Genomic DNA, 26,903 nt, shown 5'->3' with positions numbered 1-26,903 from the left:
TTTATCGCCGATCTTTTTTTCTCTCTCTCTCTTCTTTTTGTCGACGACATGCGCGCCGCTCGATCTCGTGCCACTATCCACGTGCCGATTAATGAGGCGCGACCGGGGTGGAGAGAGGAACCGGAAAGAATCGGCGGTCTGGTTTTCGAGGGGGAGGGGGCCGGGTAGGAAGAAAGCGGCGGTTGTAGCGGCGGAGGAGAAAAGTGAGACGCGAGAGAACGACAAAAGTCGCTTGTAAGAGGCGGCCGACGCTAAAAGCGCCACGCGGCCGCGTGAATAATAATCCGTGATTAATAGAGTGCTAAGCCAACAGCGTGGCGCGCCCGCCGCATGAATGGCCGTAGTACTATTAAGCGGCGGCTATATTACACCTACGGTGATACGAGGCGAGCGTGGAGCCCGGGCGCGCGCGGTGTTGTGTATCGGGGCACGGCTAATTTTGTCAGCGCGACGAGATGCCGAAGGTGCACGTCCGACCATTATCTAATCCGTCGCATCGCGTCGCATCGCATCGCATCGCACCGCATCGCATCGCATCACAACGCATCGCGTCACATTGCGTCGCATCGCGTCGCGTCACATGAATTCGCACGTTAGACTCCAGATCCGCGAAACGTGTACAGATAGTACATAAATTTATTTACTATAAAAACAATAACCCCCAGATATATATACACAGTAATCTGTAGCAGTCTCACGTAACCCTAACTTCGTCACGCTGTTAAATTAAACCTGTTATACTGCGTATAAATTAACAATCAACCTGTCATTAAAATAAGTATTTTCTTTAAAACGATAAATCTCCGATTGTATCATTCTGATTTTTCTTTTTATCAGTTAAAGAGATCAATGGGGTGAAACGTATAGAATAAATAACACTATTCAAATCTCTATCGCGGTAAATCAACAATAAATATTTTAATATTGAAATATAATAACGTAAAAATTTCAATAGCAATGTACCATAGACAAAACGAGATGTGTCCAATGTTAACACCGTCAACATTGGTCGATAACAACATTGGCCAAGTTATATCTTGACGATTGGAATATCAGGAGAGAATGTTATGTTATCTATGCGTCTGTAACACCTAAGCTGCCCGACGCGCCGAATACCGCGGTGTCTCGTCAGGATTACGGCGCGAAGCGCGGATTCAGAGGGAACCAAGAACGTAATTTCGGAGATAGCCGTGACCGCGGTCATCGGTTGGCGGTTCGCCTACGTAATACGTACTACGTATAAGTGGTGGGTAGAGGTATGCGCAAACGGCAAACAAGAAGTAGCTACTGGCTGCTTCCACAGGTGGTCGGGTCACGAACTGACCCCACTCCATCGGCCCATCTCTCTCTCTTTCTCCCTCCCTCTCTCTTTCTCCGTCTCTCTCACTTATTTGAATCCTTCTTTTTCCCTCCTTTTACCTCTTTCACCCTTCCTCTGTCGCGTCCTCGCATTTCCTTCCTCTCAACGATCTCTCCTTCTCTCCCGGTTATTTCTTTTACACTCCTCCGTCGCTATTCCTTCCTCGCGTTCTTGTCTCGACGCCCTCATTTGTTTTTCTCTCTGTTCTCCTCTCTTTGTCCTTCTCTCTCTCTCTCTCTCTTTCTTTGTCCAAAGCTCACACTCCTGCTGACCCACGGCACGTTACATTAGGATGTGTAGGTAGGCAGGTACGTAGTAGGTCGAGTGAGCCGTCGAAGGAAGGAGAAGGTGACGCCGTGAGTACCTAGCATTCGTAACGCTCTGACGTACCGTAAAGTCCTCCCGACATTTCGACTGGTTTACGCTTGGCTACGAACTAAGGAAGCCCTGATTTCCTGTCTTTCCTAGAAAGCGCGCTCAAATACGTTCAAACTACCAATCGCTAAACGCAACGAATGTAACTCACTCAAGGTTTTTTCTCTACATAATCTAATTTCAAAGAAAAGATTTTACGTAACTTTTTCGACGATGGAAAAAGTTTACAAATTTAACCGAAAGACAAAGTGCAAAATTGAGAAAATTATTTTATTTATGGATAACGCAGTTCAATAAAAATGGACGGAATCAATATATTATACACATATTTGACCATTTATGAATAAATATATGTTCGTATATAAGGAAAGAATAGAAACAAAATAATAGGTTTCTTCGCGAATAAGTTTTTTTCTTAAGCTCGAGAAACTTCTTTCCTGAAAAAAATCTGAGAGTCAGTCCAACCGTGGTTTTCACACGACCTAATTTCGGTTATCTGGTAGATAAAAGTTATCTCTGTACAACGCATTGCCTTTGTGAGTCAGTCTCGTGTTTAGTATTTATGATCGCGAAATAGCCATGAGGCTCTCGTGTCGGCAAGAGTTGCGTACGCGTGAAGTGGCCTGGCAAACTTCACGAGAAACTCAAGGCCGTGTTATGTCAAAGCTTCAGATATACATTCTGTATCGTGATGACTAGATGATGTAAGAGCGATTCGTCAAAGATCTTTTGACATACTCCGTAAAATATACAGACGGGAATCTTTGGAGAACAATTCTTACTGGACTTGTTGCGATATAAATTTTATCATTAGTAAAATTTTATTATATCGTTTTAACATTAATATAATTATTTTCGCGTATATCTCGTACGCATTAAAATCACAAATTTACAGTAGTAATCACAAATTGAATACATGCATATGGAAATACAATATTTTTATGTAATATTTTAAAATTATTTATATAAAAGTTAAATTAAGTAAAAAACTACTATTTTTCATTATAATATTTAGATTTCGTTGGATAATACACAGACTGCCTCAGACAGATTTAACAAATATATTTGCATGTATGACAGCAAATATCTAAGGTAGAAAGAATTATAATTATTGTTAATATGCGACATTTTTCAATTTCAAATTAGTGAGAAAAAAGTAAAATATATATTTTACTTTATAATAGAAATTGAATTTGAACAAAATTGACCAGACATTGAATTTTGCTAATTGAAAGATTCCCAAAAACGATACTCGCCAGAAGGAACGAGATTTACGAAGAATTCTTGAGTATTTTGTATCATAAATTTTAATAATTTAACTACGATATTTAATAAAATTAGCTCGTAAATGAAATTCATGCGCGATATTATATTGCGCCATTGCGCGTTACTAAATTTCAAAATCGATAATAAAATGTTGAAGATACTAACACAACTCTGCCATACATCTATTTGCCCTCCCTCAATCATTAATTAAACAAGGGACACTTGACAAACAAGAAATATTACCGTGAAATGAAATAATCACGGAGACGAGAGGTATTTTATTAGGGAGAGCTCTCGCAAAAAACGCGGAAAGTACATTCGCGGATTACCAATCCGTGGTTGTTTATTCAATTCCATCAGCGACGGGGTGCGAACAGGGTGCGCTGTTCGCCGACGTCCGCGGGAAACCGTTTCCCGACCGTTTCCATCCGCGCGCGCGCGCGCCCGGATTCCGAAGTCCGCAGCAAGGGAACCGGGTTGCGCCGCCGCTCGGTTGCTCGGTTGCTCGGTTGCCTTCAGTCGTAGGATGCTGAAGGCACTGCGGTTGCCATGGCGACCCACCACCACCGCAGCCCGATGTAATTATTTGAAAAACGCCCGCCGCAGCCCCATCCCGCCACCCACCACCCCCGGGGGGTTGCCGGGTACAGAGTGATGCAAAAGTAGCCGAGTGGACTTTTGCATCCGTGTGCCGGAAGTATGATCAATGTCACCACCTTCGCGGTCCAGCTCCTGTCCGGACATGGCGCACGTAAACGATGAAAAATTTCCGACGAGGAGAGACGCTACATCGCGAGGTTGAATCGATTGAATCGTAAAACGGTCTATCAATTTCCGTTACAATATGCTGCCGGAAATAACTATTGCGTAAGAACTCTTTATCACGCGGAGCGGAGCATCGGGCATCGACTTCCGGATTCTGTCGCGGACTGTACAATAAATATGCGGGCTTCCGCTTCGTAAATTGGTTCGCTCGAAATAATTAAATGCGAAATTTCCCGCCGCTTTTTTGAGATAGCGAAATTTTAGTCGCGAATTTTTTGCGATCTCCGCGAGGGATCCGCCGAGAGTAGCCGACTATTTTCGGGCGAAAATTCAACTCGCGGGGATTCGGCCGCGAGATCCACAATGTGGCAATCCGTAAATCCGCGTATCGCGCCCGTATTGGATTCTGAATTTTTCGGCCAATTTTCCCAGCGATCGGTTCAGCGGTTTAACTGCGGCGTATGCACGCACATACGCTCTCGTACGCTACGGATTCTAGCCTTTTCCGGTAGATATGTGATTGGAATGTGACGAACGGAATCCACTCGACGATTATTACATAATGGCGTTCTTGGATTTAAACAATTTTAACGTTTATAATATATACGAGTATATAATATGCGCGTATCGCGCAATATAAATCCGTTACGCTTGTAATCAATCGTAATGATATTAAAACGATTGCTACCTACACGAATGCAATTATTATCGCCCATGCGGCATGCGGAATTTAACGATTCGACGATGAATATTTTCTTTGCGCTTGTTCCAATCTGGGAAAAATTTTGCGCCCTTATATATATTAAAATCTTTATTAAATATACATATTCTATTTTGCTTCCAAGATCTCCTCGCGCCAAAATTTCTCGGGAAAATTTTCAAACAAATGTAGCCTCGAATCTAGAGGTTAACACGAAATCCAAGACACGAAATGTTCGTATTATTAATTCATGTATCCTGAAAGAGGCCGGCTTTTTCACGTCGTCGAGTGCTTGCGCTGAGTATTTATAGGGGAGCAAAAAAATTTGTGAGCAAATGTAAAGTGCGAGAACAAACGATTACGTTTATCATATTAACAGTAGGAAATTGTTTCTCAGGAAAGAGGAAGGACAGCATGGTATCCTTACAACTTTTTCTAAAAGAGCAGTAACTGAAAAAAAGACCATTTTTTAAAATTAGTTCTAAATTGCACAGCTACCTCTAATTAGAGAACGAGTCAGCTTCTGAGTCGGAGTGTACCCTCCACCACCCCCTTCGCATCTACCTGAATGCTCAAGGGTGTACATAACGCGGTAGTCGGAGTGTGGGTCAAAAATCACAAACGCGAAAGTGCGCGGGGATGAATTTCCTACACCGCGGCTCTCGCCCGCGCTTGGTCACCTCATCAAGCACCACGTAGGAGATGTAGATGCGACTTGCTAAAAATTATAATTAGAATTATGATGCCCTGCTACGCGCAACCATTTTACTCGCTGAAAAGGACCGTGACCCCGCTTTATTTATATCTCGATTTTCCAAGGTGCGTTATTGTTAGATAAGAGAGAAGAAATATACCCCCCCCCCCCCCCGATTGAGTGTTCAGTATTCCTTGAATATCAACACACATTGCGTTTTCTTGCGTAAGATTCTCCATTGATTTTCTGACAAAGTGTAGGATATAGAAGATATAGGAAAATATATATGGAAATACTTATAAATGAGAGAGAAACAAGATCTCTTTTAAGTTTTCTAGCCTATCACATTTATTAATTCCTATCAATTTGATTTCAAAAGTAATTTTGCACTGAAGATTCGATTAAAGTAACAGGAACAACATTAAGGTCGGGCAAATCGATCGACAATCGGAAAACACGTTCTTCCGCGTATTTCGCGACCTATCTCCGAGAAGACGATGCCGGTCCACGACGGAGAAACGAACGAAGAAGGTGGGCCGAGAAGACGAAGAGAGCGAAGAAGGGAGGAGGGAGGCGCGAGAAGGAGAGAGAGAGAAAGAGAGAGGTCCGTGGCGATGCTCACTTGTTGCTCGCTCGACTAATTGCTAAGTAATTGGCCCCGTACCCCCGCTCGTATAAAGTTTGCTTCATTGTCTTTAATAACGCCGTGACCTGCGCTAATGACTCACGTCGCATTCGTCAGGAAAGGGAGACGACGGGCACTCAATGAAGAGAATTCAGAGAGCTTCGCGCATTGTAAATGCCCGAAGAGTCGAAAAGCCGATGAAACGTGCATAACGTTTCGTTGAGCGCTGTTCTTAAGTAGCGTGGCTCATAGATTTATGCGAAAAATACGGCTACGTGTTTCGGATCGAAGATGCGTACAAGTTTTCACTTTTCAAATCGTGAAGACAACACATTTGTTGTTGTCCCATTTCTGCATTCTCTTCCTCCTTCGAGATCATTTTCTGAATCGACTTGGCACGCAATTAGTACAAATATCACCGCAAATATTCACATTATACCAAAAATAATACATTTGAAATATTTCTTTTTTATTTCTATTTCTGAATTCGAGTCAGTTTCGAACACATCAACGGATACACTTGTGGCAAAGATCCAATAAGTCCAGAAACAGATTAATAAAAAAAATCAATTGTATTCGCGGACTCGAAGACGAGAGAGTTCGTGACAATTTAAAAAAATCTTTAAAATTTATTTTAAATTTATTTTTATCTAATTTATGTTTTAAAGATAAATTGGCAAAAATAATTTTGGAGACACATAGACAACAATTAACACGTATTTTAAGCATGCTGCAATGTTTTCGACGATACGTTGCGATATCCCTTTACTATCTTTTTTCAAATTCTTCTTAACACGATCGCGAGCTATGGAAGATCGAATACTCGATAATAAAATATATAAAAAATTACAAAGATTACATACTTGGCGCTCGATCCGACCCACTGTCTACTAAGAATTAATAATTATCAGATAGAATGGGGAAATTTTTAAGTGAGCGAGTAATTCCTCGTGAAAGGCGCGGCAATTAAAACGAGTAGCCTGTATTTTTCTAGAGGTGCCGGAACAAATCGCATTGGGAAATTACAGCGGAAAGAACGGGCATGTTATCTAGATACATTATTAATTTACCCACTACCATTACTTTCTCATTATTATTTACTATTTAGTAAATGCTCGCTATTGTCCTTAGTTTCTCCGTACATGTCCCACATGACGGCGCATTTAATCAATAATTATCTAGCTCATGGAATAAAATTTCCAATTAGAAAATATCGAGAATAAGACAAGACAGAATAAAAAATCGCCGATAGAATTGCACGAAAGATAAAAAATGTTATTTGAAGATAACAGAAGTTAAGTTGTTTGCGCTCATTACAATGAAAACTTGATTTCCCTACAATTTAGGTACTCGAGATTGAGAAAGGAACTGTTCTGGTTTATAGATCGGAATGAGCGGAGAGATACAACGCGGATATCCGTGTAACTTTCCATCGAGGCGAGTACCTAAGGGATAACCGACATAACGAGGTACACGTGTCGCGCGCGCAGCAAGACTTTGGTGCACCGTGTGTGTCACATGTGCGGAAGTAAGAAGCTAGTCGTGTCGCAGCATCCGTGCGACCCCCTCGGCAGCCGGGGGGGACAATCCGTGCGTGACCAGATGTCCGATTGTGCGCGGAATCGCGGAGTGTGACTCATGCCCCGGGCGACGGTGTCGACATAAGGGAGACATCGGAGGACCTATGACGCGCGCATGACCACCTTCGGCGCGCACACACATTACCGCGCAGGTATATTGCATGTAGCTGATCGTAACTGATCGCCTCCCGATGTCGCGTCAGTCCTGGGAATCTCGAGGAGGAAAATCGCACGATTTTCTCTTATAAGAATAAACATTTTCAGAATTGTTGCAACAGCGATCGACATTTCTTTCAAAAACGTAAGGTTTGATTGGACAGAATTCGCGGGAATCATAGATTAACGAAAAGCAAAAAATAAAATAGATACTACCTAATAGTTACCCGATGATGTCTTAAGTATCTAGGTACGAGCACATTATATGCACATCAAAAGCAATATATAGGGCTAATATACCGTTAAATCCTGGCCTGTCATTGTCTCTGATTAAAAACCGAGATTAAAATTTGCCGAGACTCTCCGAGACCTTCGCCAGTAAAACGGTTTATGATGGTCAATATAGGTTTATGGTGTCCTTCCTCGATCCTCCATTCCTCTGTCGCTCGGCGATCAGGTACCTAACGAGATAGGCCTCTAGAGTCGGATTAGCAACAGCGTCACCGATGTAATTTTCTTTCAGATGTACAAAAGATGCTCGACATATAGTAATGCGCATGCTTTGCACGCTTCTGGCTTTTCAGACGACTAAGATGATTAATCTGTTCCTTGGGAAGCGCGTTAAGGTGGCTAACAATGTAATAGCGAATAATATAATGGCAACGCGTGAATCTGAAATTTTTCATTGCTTAAACGATTATACGCCAGCATTTTATACCGATTAAATTATTTCAAGATAAAAATGTACACGTAGACTAGGCATATATATATTTTTTCATCATGGCGATAAGTAAAATTAGTAATAAATTGACAATTTTAGATCGAAAGAAATAATTTGTCTTATGTTTCTCGTTATGTATATCTATTTATTTTATAGTAAGAAAATATCGATTGCAAAATAGAATTAAAATATTAAAATATTAAAAATCTCTTTCAACCTTAAACTGTCAATTCACGGTTCCATTCTTAAAGCGGAGAATTCGGTTTCTGTAAATACTTGCGCTGATAGAGTATATAGCTACATTTGAAACTGATATTTTCGAACAATTGAAATAAATTCGGAAACAAGCCAAAATCGTATACTATTACAAAAAATAGCGTTTCTATACAATAAACGCTTTGAAACGGGTTTTTCGAAATCACCTGCACAAACCTCGATGACAGCCACAAGTTGCGCGGGAAATTCCCACGATAAACCATAACCGTATAAAACGCGACCAAAACGATCCGATATTTGTCCTGTAAATAAAGGATAATTCCTGTAAATAAAGCCCCCTAACCGAATCAGGAAATATCACGTGCTTCCCGAAAATCTCCCGAGGCACGAGCATTCGCGTCTGAGCTCGTGAGTCGAAGGAAAAGCTCGCCGTCGTCGGGCGATGTGCTCTATTCCAAAATTAAGATCCGCTCGTATACACATGTATACACGCATACGTGCGGACGAGAGGAACATTCAGGAAGGACATGAGGAAAAAGGATGAAGGCGACAGGAGAACGAGCAGCAGAGTAGCAGACGGAGGAAACGGCCGGAGACGGAGAATCTCAGCGACGCGCCGGCTAGACGGCATCGTAAACTCCGGCGAGGAACTTTTGAATTTTAGTAAGAGGCACTCCTTCTCTCCTGCCCACCCTCTCTTTCTCGCCCCCGATTTCGGCCGGTGCCGCTTTCCTTCTCCCTCCCTCTGTTGCCTTAGCCCTATAAATTTGGGGTTCCTCCCGTTTCCTCCCCCGTCTGCGACTGTGCTACCTACGTTCGCACGCTAGCGTCGATTAGGGGACCACCGTAGTGAGCTAACATATCCTTGGAGAGCCCCTCGCGGAGAGTTCCTCGCCGAAGTCGGCAGAGGTCGCCAGAGAGAGCAAAAGTAACGAAAAAAAAAGGAGGGAAAAACACAAAGGAAGAAAAGAAACCTCGACCCCGAAGGGGTAAGTCTCCTCCGACTGACGATATAATGCGAAAGCGCGAGAAGTCAATAATTTATCGTTAACGCAGAGCGCCGATATTGTCGCTGAATTTGGAGCGTCAATCCAACACCTTCACCGAGAACAGGGCGTTACGATATCGAGGCATTTGATTAGGCAGATTAGGCACGAAACTGCTTTTGAATTGCAGATTAATAGTTTAATAACGGTGACGCATCACGTCAATCAATAATTAATTTTCGCGCTAAATATGCAATAAGCTACATTCTATCAGAATCGCCGGACGTAGGTTCGTAATCGCGGGGAAAGCAGCGAGACGCGACGACGACGCGTCGAGAGGGGCACGAAAGCGACAAAACGAGAAAGCAAAATTCGCACGAGGGATCTTTATTATTTATGTATAATTTCCCGTCGGGATGAATTTATTTCGCAAGTGTTTCGCGGAGTTGGAAACTCCAGGAAGTAGTTTTTGGTTACGGGACCATCGCGTTCTCGTGCGAGGGAAGGAACCTAGTTTTTTCGCCATTGCCCAACGCGCACTTAGCATAGAAACGTCCTTCCGGGTCATAGGTATTCAGATTTTCCTATCCCTGGCACCCAGGATTCTTTTTCCTTCGGGATACGGGAAGGGTGCCTGCCTGCCTGCCTGCCTGCCTGCCTGCCTGCCTGCGGAGGGTGGCTCGAAAGAAACGATAGAGCCAGAACGCGCGAAACGGAAGGGAAGGTGAGCGGAACAGCGGGCGGAGGGACGGGTAGAAGGGGGAAAGGGGGGGCTGAAGGGGAGTAAGGGAAAAGAAGGCGGCAGCCATAAAGAGCGAGCGGGAGAGACAGACAGAGAGAAAAGGGGAGGGGGAGAGGGGATAATTCCACGGCTAAATATCGGTAAAAATCAATACTATCTCTTTTCCTCGACGCACTGCCGTCGCAGCTAATAATGCACGTAAAGAGCGCAACTCTGAAGGACGATCAATAAATCATTTCTTAACGATTTTCCTGGCATCGATCGCGGGACGCGTGCTCCCGTCGCGAGAATTCCCTCGTGCAAAATGCATTTCTGGATAACGTCCTACATAATCGGCGAAAACATTCGTCATCTGCGAAATTACAGAGGTAGAAATTTGCGTGGCCATTTCGCAAAATAATTCCTCTGGATGGAAAAAGATATATATGTAAGAAAAGATATGTATATTATATATACATGTATTTTTTAAATAGAAAAATATTAATAGGAAGAGAAAGAGGTATTTATTAATAAAAATATATATCATATAAAAATCTGTCTTTCCGCCCAATCTGCAATTATCTAGGAAAGCTTAGGCATATATGATTCGCGAATATTATCCGTGCAGTTTAAACGATTTCACGTATACGTGAGATAATCTTTATCAACTTTCTCCGTAACACGACAGTTTGGGAGCCGGGAGTGATTTCAATGCAGCAGAGGAAGTTGGTCGTAAGCGGACGAATACCAATACGACTGCCGTATAGTACGAACAAGTTGCTACCAAGGTAGCAAGGAAATACCCGCGTAAGAAGGGCAAGATATTCGAGCCAGGGGAAACAAGTTGCAGCCCGAGAAAATTATCAACCATAAATTCAAGGCAGGTCGAGACAGTGTCTGATACATGGCGCCTCGTTGCCATTTCCAAGTGCAATGCAACTTATACGCGTTTTCTATGCAGCTGCATCTCTGCGACGCCGTAGCGTATTAAATGACTCCGTAAAAACGCCACCCGCCCGGTATTTTACATCCAGAAATTCCCATGATTTAAATATCAGACAAAATCAAAGTTAATGCGTCATTTCAAAACATTTCTATTGCAAATTGTACTAAGAATTTTTCAAATTATTTCATAATCATTATTTTTGGAAATGTACTTCATCTTGTTACTACTTATTTTTTATCTTGGCTTCAGCGGTAAAAACGAATAAATGTTCATTCTCACAAAAATATCGATTGTTATATTTTTCCGCGGAGAGAAATTAAATTTCTGCGAAATCCAAACAAGACGCAAACTCGTCTTGCCAAAAGGGATTCATTTCAAACTGTAGTCCGCCCAGAACCTTGCACAACTAAAATACCAAAGATTACGCCGGAGGTCCATCAGCGAGCTACCTTCGCGTCTTCCACGTAAATCTCTCGAAGAGAACCCATTTCGCGTGTCGCGCACGCGAATGTTTTCCCGGCCGTAGATTTGATACTTTTTCGAGTGCTGGCGCGATTTACGTGTCGCCGTAGCGACCGGCGCGATACAGAACGAGGCGACTTGTCTCGCTCGCTGCATTTGCGAGAGAGAAATGAAGAGAGAGAGAGAGAGAGAGAGAAATAGAGTGAGAGAGGGAGAGATCCACGGCGATCCGAATTTCCGCTTGTCCTTTTCTGAAACGCGGCGGGGGTAACGGCGTGGAACCGCGGGCTCGACCACGACCTGAGACAAACGGTAACGAAACGCGCGCCTGCCGCCGCCGCCGAGGATCCCCAACGTTCCGAGGGATCCCTTTGCACGCGAAAGTGTAAACGGCGGTGGCGAACGCACGAGCGAGAGCTGCCTCGGTCCGAGAGACCGAGGGTCCGACCGAGCGACCGACCGACCAACCAACCAACCAACCAACCAACCAACCAACCAACCAACGCCTCCTCCTGCCATCGGCGCTCTTCCTCTCTCTTCTCATCTCTTCTCTCTGTCCCTACCACCGAAGGAGGAGTAAAAAGGAGAAGGGAACCAAGTGGTTCTCAACGAATGCCTTGTGTAGAAAAACGATTCTTTACCTTCTCTACCGATATTATTGAAGGTCCTGGCACGAGTGTGGGACAGGGTGCTCAACATACAGTTTCGTATACATTCGAATAATTGACGTCTCTTTCAGCAATTTAAATTCATCATCGAAATAGAATACCTACCAAGATATCTTTGAATAAGTCTGGCATTATATTATTATATTGCTTCTTGTTCAATATATAATAATTGACTATAAAATTGCAACATTAATTTTTTAGGTTTTTCTGACAAAAGATGTTCTTTATATCTTGTTTCATATAATTATTAAAAAACTGAAACAAAAATTTATGATGTAATATGATTCTAATTATTACAAGAATTTCTCTTTCTCGACGGTATTACTCGCAAACACACAACAAGAAATATATAACTTTTCTCCATCTCACGCACAAAAAGGACACGGCGAGACGGAAAAAGGGAGCGCTTTCGCGAGATTTGTGAAATTGCTGCAATTTTTGTGCCACCTTTAACACGCGCTAACTATCGATCCGTGCGTCATGGTCGCGACAATTGAGTCCTTCGTCCGTCGTCTACATCTCGTTCTCTAAAGGAATCGACAAAAGAACGGCATCCAGGCGTGTTAAAAGGCGAAGGGCGTAGAACGGAGGATGACAAATAATTTGCAGACAGCAGTGCGGAGAGATATCGTGAAAAATTAAAACACTGGAAATATGAGAACCTCCGTTCACTCTTTCCCCCTCTCTGTCCCCCCTCTGCCTCCCTCAAACCCCGACCCACCCTCCGTAACCCCTCCGGGGTGGCTAGGAGGGTTTAGGGTGAAAGGGGGGAGAGAGTAGGAAAGGAGGAGGGAGGTGGGTCGCGTACAACACCATACAAAAGTTCACGTCACCTCGCGTGGTACAATCCATGCCAAAAACTCGTGTCCACTTATTTCATTTCGATCTTTCGCCCCCGAACAATGTGCGCCGGGGATACTTAGATATAACGGGGAAAAAAAAGAAGAGCGAGAGAAACACACTTTTTATCCCGGCTAATTTATCTTACTGTAATTTCTCCGCTCCTCCGGCCGAGCGCGTGTATGTGTCCTCTCTCGGAGACCTCTCTCGGAGAGCGGGGGCGACGGAGGGAGGGGTTAACTAAGTTGTGACAGGTGGACGATTATTCAACGTCGACAAAATTATAGGGTTACCCTATAATTTATGTTAGTTAATTAAGAGTGGACAGGAATTAAAATTCATGCTAGCGAAACACTGCATCTCGCTCGACTTTGTCGTTTCAATTTCATAAATCCTCCGCGGTAGCGCGCCGGCCGCCACCGTCTCAGGCCGTGGCTACTTTATAATCTTCGTATATATCGCTAATTAGACTGATTAAAGGCAATCTATCGTGTCTCCGAGATGCGGCGGGGCTGATTAATGACATGCGCGACTCCCGTGCACCGCGGGGCTATAATAAATTCCATCTAGACGCGCGCCCGCGCCGATTATGCCCGGGCAGTGCATTAATTCTTGTTCTCAGAAAAATATTCCGGTAATTCAATACGACGCTATTGAACGATCTCCCGTCGTTATCGCACATAAATTTGCGCAGAACGCCGAACGAGGCTACGAGGATCGGAAAAACCGCCTTCGAGAGAAAAATGCGAGAAACACAATTCCTAATGTCATAAATTTATCATTATCAAAACGCGCTTCTTCTCACGTGCATTAAGAAGATACCGGAGCGCGTGTCGCATTAATTTCCCGCGTCGCGACTCCCATTTGAAATACGAGCGTTATTTGTCTCGCGTATTAGCACCGCGTTGGAATACGAGGTATTAATTTCCATCGGAAGATCGGTCGGCCATCGCGAGTGCATTTTAATCCGGGGAAGAACAAACGGCGTTTGACTCGCGATATTAATTTCCTAAGGTCTCCCGATGGTGAGGGAAATGAATGTGTACGTCGTCACCCACCCACGTGGCGCGCCTCTCGCTAGCAAAACTTCCTTTTTAAGTTACGTTTATTCGCGGCTCACCTCGTTTCAGCTCCCTCGGGAAAACAGCGGAGAGCTTATAGCGCCGTTCGCTAATGATGTTGTTCTACTTCCCACGCATTCTTCATCGACGTATACCAAACGCGGATCCTTTAAAATCGGGTTACGTTTTTGAAATGCGCCCCGATATCGTCCATCGTTATCGAATACATAATACGTTGTAGGAAATATGAATATATTCGTAAAATGTCAAAGGTCATAAAATACCATACGTGTATATTTCCCGATTACATCGCCCTCGCGAATTTCGAGCCGAGACTCCCTTTCGGAAACTTACGTGAAAGAGTTTTTCGGCTATCTGTTAATTAAACATCGCATTAAAGCTTCGTTTCACGAAACTCCGGAGTAAAATCGCGGAAGAGGAGATCTTGATACATTTACGCTTTTAAGATTTAATGCACCGAAAGTCTCCAACTTTCGATTTTAAATAACCGATTCCATATACCTTTTAAAACTCGCCATTAAAACGTAACGCTTCACCGTTCTGAAATATCTTCTTCATTTGCTGATCTACCGCTGCTCTCCGCGTATCGCGCGATATATAATTGGAGGTTTTCTTTACCGCAATTTCATCCTCGCACTTGAAAACGCGAAAAATTCCTTGACGTTACTCGCGTACCGCGTCTGTCCGCGTGTTTGACGCAATCGGTCCGGTGGTTCGCCGGAATTTAGAATATTCCATCACACACCGACGAGCGCACACCGCGCGTTCGCACTCACGCACGTGGGGCACGTGTAACGCACATACATGCATACACATGTGCATATGTATCCCCTTTCCCGCTCATATTTGACGAGTATGCCTGTGTGTCGCGACTATGTTTTCCACCGAACGTGTCCGCGCCTAAAAATAATCCCCGGTTATATACCGCGGTATTAGTTCCTAGTCCCGCACGCATATGTACGACGACTACTAGAATCGTAACGGATTTTTCCTGCCCCGCGATCCATCTCTCGCATTCCAGCCTCATCGCGCGCATCGTGCAAGTTTCGAATAATACGTTCCGCCTCATTCCCCGATTCGGCCGATCGAATCCGGGGCGCGTAACAGCCCCGGACGCTTGTTACAAAACTATTCGAAAAACTGGTTTCCGCCGTTCGACCGAGCAACCCCGCGTGCTTCTCCGCGTGTGTGTGTGTCTGTGTGTGTGTGTGTGTGTGTGCACGTGTGTATACGTGCGTGTGTGCACGCGAGTAAGAGAAGTCTCAGGCTGCTGCGTGCAGCGCCCGAAGCACGTGATAAGTTAGTCGAGCGTACGAGCGCTCCACGTGCTTGTCTCGGGCAACGGCAATGACGATGACTCGATGCAAACGATTAAGACGAATCCCGAAAGGGCGTAAATGCGAGCGTGCTCGAGCAGGACTATCAGTAAGAATGCGGACCGACGGGGAGACGAAAGCAGTAAATAACGCCGTCTACCTGTGGACCGTGTTATCTAGGAATGTCAACACACGCGACGCGTACCTACCCTACGCTCTCGCGCATCGTTCTCGTATCGTTGCCGTGCCCTTTTATTTCTTTGAAAAGGTACATCCACACGTGGAGTCCCCCTTTAACAATGCAAAGTCTTTCCCACCCGAAAATAATTCTAATGAATATAGATTCAATTTATCTGTCGTACTTTTCGGCTATATCTTGAAGTATTGAAGTTTTGGTCTAAACTTTTTAGAGGCATCAGAAACTCGCGGAGAACGTTCAATAGAGCGGCAATTCCTTTCTTTTTTTCACTTTCAACTTTCTCTATTTTGGAACGTTTAAGAGAATGTAATGCATAGAGATAAATTAAGAAATATATAATTTTTATTTTATATAAAATGTAGGAGTGAGTTTTTTCTTATCATATCATAACATTAAAATTAGATTGATCAATAAAAAAAACGAAATAATAGTAAAACGGATATGAAACTTGAAAGCTACATTAGACAATAAAAAATCAAAAAAATAATATATAATTTGATTGTAAATTATTTATATAATCTATATATAAATAATCCAGATATAAAGGAGAAATGAATATAAAATAGATTTTTTCCAGTAAATATATATCGCGAATACAAAAAGATATGCGTTTCCGCTGATTCGCTACGTTAAAATGTAGATCGTAAAATTTTACGTTCATATTTCCTAAATATTCTACATTCTCTAACCTAAAATTACTGCAAATCAGAATAATAGCAACTTTCACTACGATTAATAATCATTAGCGTAACCGCTGCTGCATGCAACTTTCTCTACAAATAGCGCTCCATTTCTCAGTGCATAAAATCTTTCCAAAGTTTTCTATATAATTAGAAAATGCAACTTAATGCAAAGTAATACGTTTTAACGCCCGCTAATATCCATAACGGAGTTTATCGCGATTTGCACATTCGACGCAGGAATAATATTTTAGTGTGTTATTGTTCATAGTAAAGTTTAACCGTTCGCTTCCATCCGCGAGCGTAGTGTCGAACATCGGTGATCCGAACATAAATTATACATTCAAAACAAAGCGAGCAAAGCTCTATCTCAATGTCTATAAGGCTATCAGCATAGGAATAGGAAAAGCACGTCTTTTTGTATAAACATTGTGCACCAAAAAAATCCCTGTATCTTTAATATACTGAGAAAAAAAAATTTCTGCATTTTAGTAAATATTAGTTTGCATGCAACTGTGACTTTATTTTAATAAATGGAGTCACAGAGTTGTATACAAACTAATATTTACTAAAATATAGAAAAATTTTTTCTCAGTGTAGTAATAATTATTTTACTTACTTAGATATTGATGTAGAACAATCACTCGCTTTGCAGGTTCAAAATATACAATAAATCAGAATCAAAACTCACCCTTGGTCCAGCCTATCGACAGGACCGCCGGGTCCCATCATCGCGGGGTGTCCAGGTCCCATAGGTCCAGCCATAGGATGTCCTCCTGGTCCGAACGGGCTTCCAGGTGGGATACCGTACTGTGGTCCACCGAATGGCTGTCCGTGCGACGGAAAATGCGGATTACCGGCACCAGGTGGTACAAACGGTGGTCCCGAGGAGCCGGGTCGGCCGACGAACTGCGGTGGCGCACCGGAGGGTGACCCGAACGGACTGGGCCCGGGCCCATTGTACGGTGGACCGGAATTATTCGGGGGTGGCGGAAAACCGGTGGAATTAGGCGGCGGTCCAGGACCGGGCGTCGAGGAACCACTCGGCGCGGGGGAGGCGGTGTATTGCGGCGTCGCCGAGCCGGGCGGTGGGCCCTGATACGGCGGTGCCCCGGCTGGACTACCGGCGCTGCCAGGAAATGGACTCGGCCCTTGGAAGCCCGCATTACTAGGTGGACCGCCCGTGCTGTTGTACGGACCCGAGCCAGGACCACCACCCTGGCCGACGGAATTGGGCGTAAAGGGCGATGCCTCCGAACCGGGCGGCGGGCCCTTCCAGGAGGCTGGTGTACCGGGATCCTCCAGCGTGGTAGTGGCTGCCAATGGCGTATTCAGGCGGCTACAGCCTGTAAAGAGATGAGTAATATAGTTATAAATTGTTGACAGCATGTACGCTAAATATTATATTCTTTATTGTAATTCCACAATGTAACTATAATAACTTACTTAATACGGGTATTATAAGAAATCATTGAAAAAATAAAATATAGAGAGATACACGTCATACAAATAACATTCTCCAATCATATTCATAGCTAACTTGTAGACCAGTAATACATACTAGCAATAGCATTCCTAAATAAACTGATTTAATTACTGATTGATGTAAGCATAAAAGAACGAACTAAATTATCATGTTTATATCAGATGATCCATCGATACTCAAAACTATTCTATTCGCATCATATTCATGACAGAAAAAGTGACCACAAGCAGTCCATACGAGCTATTACATAAATGAATCTCACACAAATAATAAAGAGTCTTGTGTTTCATGTTTTTGACAGTTGTAGGAGCATTGAAGGATTTATCCTATGTAAACAACACTCTAACCATAAGCATTGCCACAAAGTTTCGTGCATTCTTATCATGTGGAGTAACGACCGAGTCGAAAATGTGTAAATTCACACCCAGACGTAAACATATGTAAAAGAAAATCACCATTGTTTGTCCCATTGGCCTTCATTGTCCTGTGGTCACCCAGCTCATTCCACCTCACCGATATCACCCACCGCGTAGAAGTCCGGACACGAAACTTGGCCGAGGTGCGCGCGAGCTCGTACCCGATCGTTCTCGCGAATGATAATATTCCAGGACGGTGACGCGGGGCTCAGGGGCTCCGGACTCTCCGTGCCGGAGACTCGCGCTTTAAGGTTATGGTGCCGGCACACCTAACCTAAACCAGTACACGCACCAGTAGACGAAACGCGCACCGGACGTTCCCGGCCGGCTCGCGGCGAAGGCACACACTCAGTCGCCGCGCCTCGTTCAGGAGTCCGCGGCCGCGTCGTTCGTACGTCGCGGCGCACCGCGCGCGGTCGCGAGCTCGTCCTCTCGGTGAAACAGCGGCGGCAACAACAACAGGAGCCCGTCGTCGTCGTCGTGCGGCGGTCGCGTCGCCGGCATCTTTCCTACGGTCGTCGCTCCGCCTGGCCGTGCGTGTCGCCGACTCAGGACGCCTCGGCCGGCGTTCGTACGTACACCGGTCGCGCACCCGCTCCCAGGCGCGTGCACTGCTGCGACATGACGCTAGTAACCATTCATCCCCCGCGTCGTCACATTGCAGAAAAGTTCACGACGTTCCAAACACAAGCGACCTCGCGAGTGCGCCCGCCCGCGCGCGCGCGCACTCTCCCACCCGTCCGACGGAGAGAAAGCGAGCGAGCAAGAGCGAGAGAGAGTGAGTGAGAGAGAGAGAGAGAGAGAGAGAGAGAGAGGGAGCGCGGGGGGGATTGGACGAGCGAGGGAGACGAGGAGAGCGAGTCGGACGGAGCGCGAATCAACACCACCGGAGTCGACAGACGAACTTCGCAGGTCAGGGACGTAGCCCAACTTGGCGCGACGGCGCGAAGCGCGAGGGCGACACTCTCGCGCGAGTTGTCGCGGCTAACTTCACCTCGTAGAAGGAACGGGTATTCTCGCGGATTCGCTCGTTCGCGAATTCAAAATTTCGACGTTCTTGTCGAAAGATTCTCATGAAACATCGGCACGTCACCAATAATCTTGGAGCAAAGGGGTGTGCACACTCCGTAGAATCGCGAACACAGTCGCGTCACAGTCGCGATAAAATTCGCGGTCGCTACGTGTCACTACGTCGTCGTTTCGATTACCTCTTCACCTTGCGAACGCTCACCGACTTCTGTCACTCACACGTGCCACGGAGATATGCACGTACGCACGTGCGCCCAGGGGCGTAACTAAGCCACGCACGCACCTCGCCTCCTGACTGCTCCGGACTGCTCCCTCGCGGACCACGTGTTCTCCGCCCTCCTTCGCCCTCCTTCTCCCTCTTCCTCTCTCCTCCTCTCTCCTTCGCCACCCTTCCTCCGCGTCGCTCGCGGCGTCTCCGTCCCCCGTCCGCTTTTCTCGGTGTCGCCACTCACGCCCGAGTGTCAACTGGACCTCTTCCTCGACCGCAGACGATAATTGCTATTCCACGCGCGGACACCGAAGGGGGTTGCCATTTCTCCACTATTTTTCCCCGCTCGCCGCGCGCGGGCGACGGCCGTGGCGTAAAGTCAGGGGCCCGGAAGATCGGAGCCTCGTCGCGTACACACCCGCGCCGCGTTCTCATGACGCGACGCACGCACGCACGCACGCACGCACCTCCCCCGAGGAGAGTCGTCTGCTCTCTTCCTCCGCCGTCCGCCCCTTCTCGGCCGCCCGCGTGGTTTGTTGTTTCTCGCGCGGCCACCTCGCCGCTGGTCTCACGCGAATGGCGCCTCGTCGCACCGCGCCACACCGCGCCACACCGCGCCGCGCCGGCTCACGTCACCGCCAGGCGACGTGTGTCTTTCCGGCCAGCGGCCACGATCGCGACGTACGTTAACCGTTCGAAAGCGCACCAAAGTTCACGCTTTTTTTTTCCCAAACCGTCGCCGAAACGTCAACCGCCGTCGAGGGCTGCCCGCTACACACCTTCGCGCTCACGCCGGGTATCGATTGTCACTCGCGCCGCGCTTCGCGTAATTTCGCGGCTGTAACGTTCCCGGCGGCGCGGTCGCCCTTTCGCGACGTCGCGGTCGTTCGCGCCCGTGTACAACTGTACAAGTGCGCGGCAAACGTCACCCTTCCTTCCCGGCCGCCCGACGAATTATTTTCCCGAGGGAAGGAGGGAAAGAGAGCCAAACGCGGCTGGTTTCTCGCGCAAATTCGGCGACCGTAGTTCGGAGTCCTGCGAAACGGTTACGTCACTTCGACGCGATAATTTCCGATCGATTAATCAAGAGGAAACTTTGGCAACGCGGTGTCGCCTGTTGCATGCGAGCGACGCGGGGTATACGTGCGTGACAGCGACGTTACGCATCCAAAATTCGCGAAAGGTCGCGGAAGAACGTTTACCTGACGGACGTTAAATCGCGAATCCGCGACTTACTTCACGACGCTTCCAGAAGCGATTCCTTCTTCGTGCACTTCACTTCTCGGGCACGTATCGCGTAAGATCGTTCCAGCATTCCGTTTAATTACAATCCCACGCGTGCCGATCCGTACCGTCGAATCGTATCCTCCTACCGCGTTCACATCGCGGTACTTCTTGCAAACGATCCCACCGTCGCGAGTCGCGAAACGTCGTATCCGCGTTGCCCTGAGAAGCCACGTTTCCTGTGCAACTCGTGCGTCACTTGCGTCCGCCAGCGCGACGCCTATACCTCGAAGCCGGGAGAGCGGAAAAACGCGCGGGGTGGGAATAAAAGAAATAAAAAAGTAGCCGGAGCGCGAAAGTGAGAGAGAAAGGAGAGAAAGAGAAAGATAGAGAAAGGGCAACGACGATCACTACTACGGACTCGCCGTCGCCGTTCGCTCGCGGGAACTCGCACCCTCCCCCTCGTGTAGTGTTCCCCTCGCGTTACCAAGGTGGCAACCACCCCCGACAGATAGGGGTGTATCTATCTTTCTATATATATTCGCGCCGCCCGACAAAGACGTCAAAGACGAAACGCGTGCGATCGCGAGAGGCGGCCGAGAGCTCGCTCCACGTGGAGCGGCTCCCACGAATGTGTACGGCCCTGCGCGCCGAGAGAGAGCTGCACCCCCGACCGCAACGGGACTGCGCCGCGGTTACTCTTTCCTCCCGTCGGCGTCGCCGCAGCCGCAGCCGCCGCCGCCGCCGCCGCCGCCGTCGTCGTCGTCGTCGCCGCCGCCGCCAACCGCCGCGACGCGCGGCGAAAAAACGTTGCACGGCCTCGCCCGGCGCGCGTACCAACTAAGGCAGACGGTTTAGCGTCGTCCTCCGTCGTTGTCGTTGTCGGCTAACCGAACATCGACGACGGAGGACCGTCGTAGCCCTTGCCCGCCGCGATTGGCGATCGAGAGACTTTTCTCTACGCGAGCGTGCAACGACGCGCTGCCGGCCGGCGCATTTTTTTTTTCCCTCGCTCGCCGTCGTTTGAAAGTCGCCCGTCGCGGGGGACTCGACACTCGCCGCCGGTTGACACTGTCACCCTAAAAATCAATAAGGGGTTCACCCTGCCCGTCCTCGCCCTCCTCCTCCTTCTCGTCCTCCTCGTTTTCCTCCTCCTCGTTTTTCTCCTCCATGCGGCTCCTCTCCGCTCTTTCGCTCGCTCCCGCTCTCTTGCTGCCTACCCCCATGTCCCAGGAACGTCGACAGCGGGGGTCGACCGGTCGCGGAAGTTATGGCGGCTGGACGGTACGTCATTCTATCAAGCGACGATGCAACGCTAGGAGGGGCTCCGCTACTCCCGAAATTTATGAGACTGCAGCCGGTGATACCGGCGTGAAGATGACATTGTCTTGCGGGAAAATGTTTTTCTTCTCGAAAATATAAGAGTCGAAAAATGACTCGTAAAAAGTACACCGACGGTTATTGCAATAAAAGAATTCGAATATCGCGTGCGTCATACGTTAAGTACTTTATAGAGACAATTGAATCGATCTAACTACCTTAGAATTACGCTCGTGAAATTGTAAAATTTTCGTATTTTAAGTAAAAGCCATTTAAAATCTTTCCTCGAGAAGATTTCTTTGGGCTACGCGCTGAATCTACTTGGTGAGATTTTATCACACACGATGAAAAAAAGACTCGTAAGATTCCGATGGCGACGCACTCGAGTGCTTTCATGCTGAATTGCGGAAACTCAATGTTGCAGCTCCTCCTGAAAGATTTAGTCCGCCCGCTCGCAAGTAAAATTATCGAAAAATATGCAGGAATTGCCATGTACGTGAGGAGACGTGCGCGTTCTTTTTCCTGCGCAACGCGCGCGCGCGTGTGTGCGTGCCGTTCACGTCAAGGCATTACTCTGTCGCGCTGTTATGGTTCTTCGCTCCTTCCGTGTGCCGTTATAGTATAGAACCACGGCGCTACGGAAGATTATACCGACCTACCTCACTGCCTGGGAAATTTGGAGGAATTACCGTGGCGGAAGAGAGTTACGTCGCTAAGGCGTAATTATAAAGTATTGCGCCACGATTTTTATGACCATTCGTAAAACGCAAGACGGGTACACTCTCAGGTGGAAAATTACATTCGAAAAACGAAGTATTGAACGAAAAAATAAACGAGTATTAAAAAAGATTTTCATTCGCTGCGTTTGGAATTTTGTTGTGAATTCTAGATCGTAACGCTTGCGTGAGAGATGGATACACTCTCTGGTGAAAAATTACATTTGAAAAACGAAGTGTTAAACGAAATAAAACATGCGTATTAAAAAAGATTTCCATTTGCGTTTAGAATTTTGTTGCGAATTATAGATTGTTCCTAATTATTTTTAAACAAATTATGAGGCAGTTAAGTACCATATCCACTATGCCACAAATACTCGTATGTGAATGCCCTAATAAACTCTACTAAAGACGCCACTAAATTTATTATTAAAATATCTCGGAAACGGTTGACCGTCTGTACCCAAATAGAAGTATCATTACATTCGGGGAACTCTCTCTCTGTAATCCTGCCAAGCTCCATCGAAATCGGCGGAGTTCAGTTCTGGGCCTTTCCTCGTAAGAAATGATCATGTGATTCGAATATGACATATACCCATCCAATGGACAGAGAATCTACAAGAGTCGAAGAAAGTATGATCGATCAACGCGTCTCGCTTTGCGATAGCGTGCAGCTTCCGCTTCGGCGGCCGCCGATGCCGCATCTGATCTCGCCGCAGATCGTTCAAGGCCGCATTGGGAATATAGAACGATTGAGCAACGAGGCTTGCTCCACGCACCGAGTCGTCGGCGCGAAGCGCGGCAAAGCGTCTCGAATGCCTGTCTGCCTGCCGACGAGGCGCCATCGCGCGTGGAGGCGCGACTCGATAACCCGCGATTCGGGGTCAGCACGACGATCGCCTTTTACACGCTTCGGAGACGGAGGGAAGTCGCCGCCGGAGGCGACGGTCGATGCGTCAGCCGTCCCCCTCGACCTCGACGATTACGTCGCGATAAAGCATTCGTGGAGTGACACACGAATCGACGCGAGCATTTCGACGACGCGATTCCCCGTTCGCTCATTTATTACGAGAATGATTTTTTTTGCGCGAGCTGGGATACAACGCGCGGGGATAACGCGAACAATTCGTACAGGCGGCTTTAATGCGGCTTTCTCAATATATATAACGAATCGCTCGCCACGAAAGACTAAGCTTCTTAGTCGGGGTTTTACTAGGCTCGCATATACCTAGTTTCGATAAACATTATCGACCCGCGGCCTGAACTCGAACTTTGTTCGCCCTTGTGGGAAAAAAAAAGAAGTAGTAAAGCTGGGGAGGAAACGCAAAACTATCTGTCTCTGAGTCTCTGGTGCTTTCCGTCGTCGCGAATACTGTCCCCGATTGCCGCTACTTATCGCGACATCGATACGCAGCAATCCGCGACTCATCTCGAGCTCCGTTCGAATCGGTTCGAAACTTTAATACGTATTGGTAATACGTGTATCGAGCAGTCTGCATCGGTCTGACGAGATCCACGCGCGAGATCCGGCGCGATCTCGGATCGGGAAGCATATCCTTGGCATTTACATCGCGCGTGTTTCGCGTGATAAAAATCTCAACTTCTCAGCGCGACAAGTTTCCCGAGTTCTTCGTCTTCGCGTCCCTATCTCTCGCGTTTTGTCGCGTACACGGATAAGGGACGGACGGGAATATCTCCCCCGGTGCATGCACACATACACACACACACACACGTGGTGTACCGCGAGGTGAATGACAGTTGCAGACAGTTCGTACACAAGCACGTTCCAGTGACCCTGCTCGAAACGGGCGATACGACGCGGCGCGGCGCGACGCGACGCTGACGGCGCCGGTCGATCCTCGCCGAGCTCTCTCTCGCGAGATCGCACGTGCTTCTCTCGTCCGTGCTCTCTCGCCGACTTCCCGCGTGGCTGGCCGCCTCTCGCGGCCGCTACCCTGCCAGCGGAATGGCCGAAGAAAACCGCACGCCGTTCAGAGATATTAGGATAAGTTTCATTCATACAAACTTTGGAACAAATCTCGACCTTCGGGAACTGTCGGCCACGCGCTGGCAAAGTGCGGGAACGTCTCTCGAGCCTGAACAATCGTCGTTTCGATATGTATCAAGGATCAATGGTTGTATAAAGATAAGCGATGCGAGAAGAATTATAAGAATTGTCGTAGAATTATAATAACGATGAATATTACAATTAATGAAGAGAAGATGCCATTTTCGGTCGGGCTGGATCCTGGTAGCCTAATAATAACATTTCTGTGTGAATTTTGTATATTTTATCCAACTCGGTAAACTACACACGCCGATTATTTGCCGGTCGATAAATATGATAGAAGATATTTGTATTTTATAAGTTAGATTCGACTGTAGTCATTATTTGATGATAACTCAGGCTGTAAAGTTGGACTTTCCTTCCGGCCAGTGTATCGAATATTTTCAACGGAACAGCGAATCATCGTAGATTCCATGAAATTGACGACGCTAATGCAATCGTATCGTTTTGTACTTTTTGTACATAAGATTCGTTGGAGGTGCGACTATCGCACGAAAATAGGAAAAGTCACAATCCCAAGAGCGGCTCGCAGCTATTCCTAGCTGAACTCGGAAGCCTCGGAGTTCACGATACAGAAGCAAGTTGAATTCGTGGAAAGGCACGAAGGGAAGACCAGAAGAAGCGGGTTCGTGGTTGGCTGAGCGGAGTGGCACTTGGAGGTAGATGTGAACAAGCACGGCGGAGTCGGGGCGAAGGAGGAGGAGAAGGAGAAGGAGAAGGTGGCGGAGAAGGAAGAGGAGGAGGAGGAAGAGGAGAGGGAGGAGTGGGGAATAGGTCGATACGGTAAACTATTGTCTGGCGGGTGAAGTGCTCATGAGAACCGGGCGGAAGGCGGAAGAGACGTCGTCTTCGGCTTCGCGCGCAGTCACCAATTTCGTACGAAATCCGAAGACTCGTCATCTCACGCGGCTACGAAATCTGCATCTCTTCCGCCCACATGACACCTCGCTCGCCTGTCTCGGCCTCGATCGATATCCCCGCGTTTTACGGGTCCTGTCGATAGCGTACCGCAAACGAGAAACGGCCACTGACACTCCGATACTCGGAGTATCGATAAATGATTCGTCAATGACTTTGTTACGGAGGATCCGCGGCAGTTTCCGTGTCAAACGTGATTCGATTAATTGGCCTGAAATGAAAACGCCTGCTCATAACGATATTATTTTTGCTTTTAAGCTTGTTTTTAAGCGCTCCGCGATCCCCCTTCCGCTTTTTATTCCTATTTTATCCTCACCCGTGTGTATGACCACCTAACGACATCTGTCGATACCACTTTGAATGCATTTGCCGTCGCGTTATGTAATTTCGCACATGCAACGTTTAATTGAATATTGATACCTTTCTTAAAATAACTGTCGCGCATCGCGACTATGGCTTTTCTTTTCATCGTTGAGGACAAAAGTATCTAGGAAATGGACAGCGCATCTTTCGCGATTTTTCGTATTCCGGAGAAAAGTTGGCGAAGATGCGTTCAGACTCGTAACGTTATCGTCATCCGTCTGCCATAACATCGCAAATGATGATACACGCTATGGTCACGCGTTCGTCGTTTCTCACCGAGTCGCGATTGCAAAGTTACAACGCGTGGTAACGCATTATGTTATTCCGAACCTCTTGGAAAAGGTGCGCGCCGCGAAAAACGATCGGCGCAAACGTGAATCTTGCATTTTTTATTTATCAGTCAAAAGCAGTTTATTACTCAATAACATAACAGTAATTTTTAATTGCGAACAAACCATGAGTAATTTAAAAATATTTGAAATACGGAAAAAAATAGCTGGCTACTGGATATGATTGGCAATAAAATGTCTGGTCCGCAATGCGTTAACATTCCTTTCCTCGTGATCGACAACCGGACCGCCACTGATGATTCCGGTACTCTGTGCATGTTGCATCGAGCGCAAAAGCGGGAGATACATCTGATATGCGTCAGGTAAATGTATCTGTTTGACGGACGTATCGCTTTATCGCGAATCTCGATTACTCCAGTAGTAGAAAATAAAGATTACGTGGGTTGCATGACGTCATAACGTAGAAAAATATCGCGGGACATTCGTTTATCCGACTCGCTGCTTGGC

At 46.7% G+C, this 26,903-nt stretch overlaps 1 protein-coding gene across 5 annotated transcripts in view; it reads right to left on the bottom strand.

The window, feature by feature from the left end:
* Chi (LIM domain-binding protein 2 Chi) overlaps nucleotides 1-21,490 on the bottom strand; it is a 140,525-nt gene extending 119,035 nt beyond the window's left edge. For 2 of the 5 annotated variants that reach the window (XM_071707609.1, XM_071707610.1), the window contains exons 1-2: nucleotides 18,300-21,164; nucleotides 17,050-17,704 (exon numbers count right to left, since the gene is read on the bottom strand). In XM_071707609.1, coding sequence (XP_071563710.1) covers nucleotides 17,050-17,704; nucleotides 18,300-18,324 — 680 coding nt within the window. In that variant the 5' untranslated portion in view covers nucleotides 18,325-21,164. Of the gene's footprint in view, nucleotides 1-17,049; nucleotides 17,705-18,299; nucleotides 21,166-21,208 lie in introns of those variants that run through there. The other 3 variants (XM_071707608.1, XM_071707607.1, XM_071707611.1) reach the window with 3 other exon arrangements.
* Between the last annotated feature and the right edge of the window lie 5,413 nt (nucleotides 21,491-26,903).

Source organism: Temnothorax nylanderi, unplaced genomic scaffold (assembly GCF_030848795.1).
Source record: "Temnothorax nylanderi isolate EJ_2023f unplaced genomic scaffold, tnyl_v1.0 TNYL_tig0059_pilon, whole genome shotgun sequence".
Taxonomy (NCBI): domain Eukaryota; kingdom Metazoa; phylum Arthropoda; class Insecta; order Hymenoptera; family Formicidae; genus Temnothorax; species Temnothorax nylanderi.
Note: the sequence above shows the minus strand (reverse complement) of the source record. Positions and strands in the feature narration are given on the sequence as shown.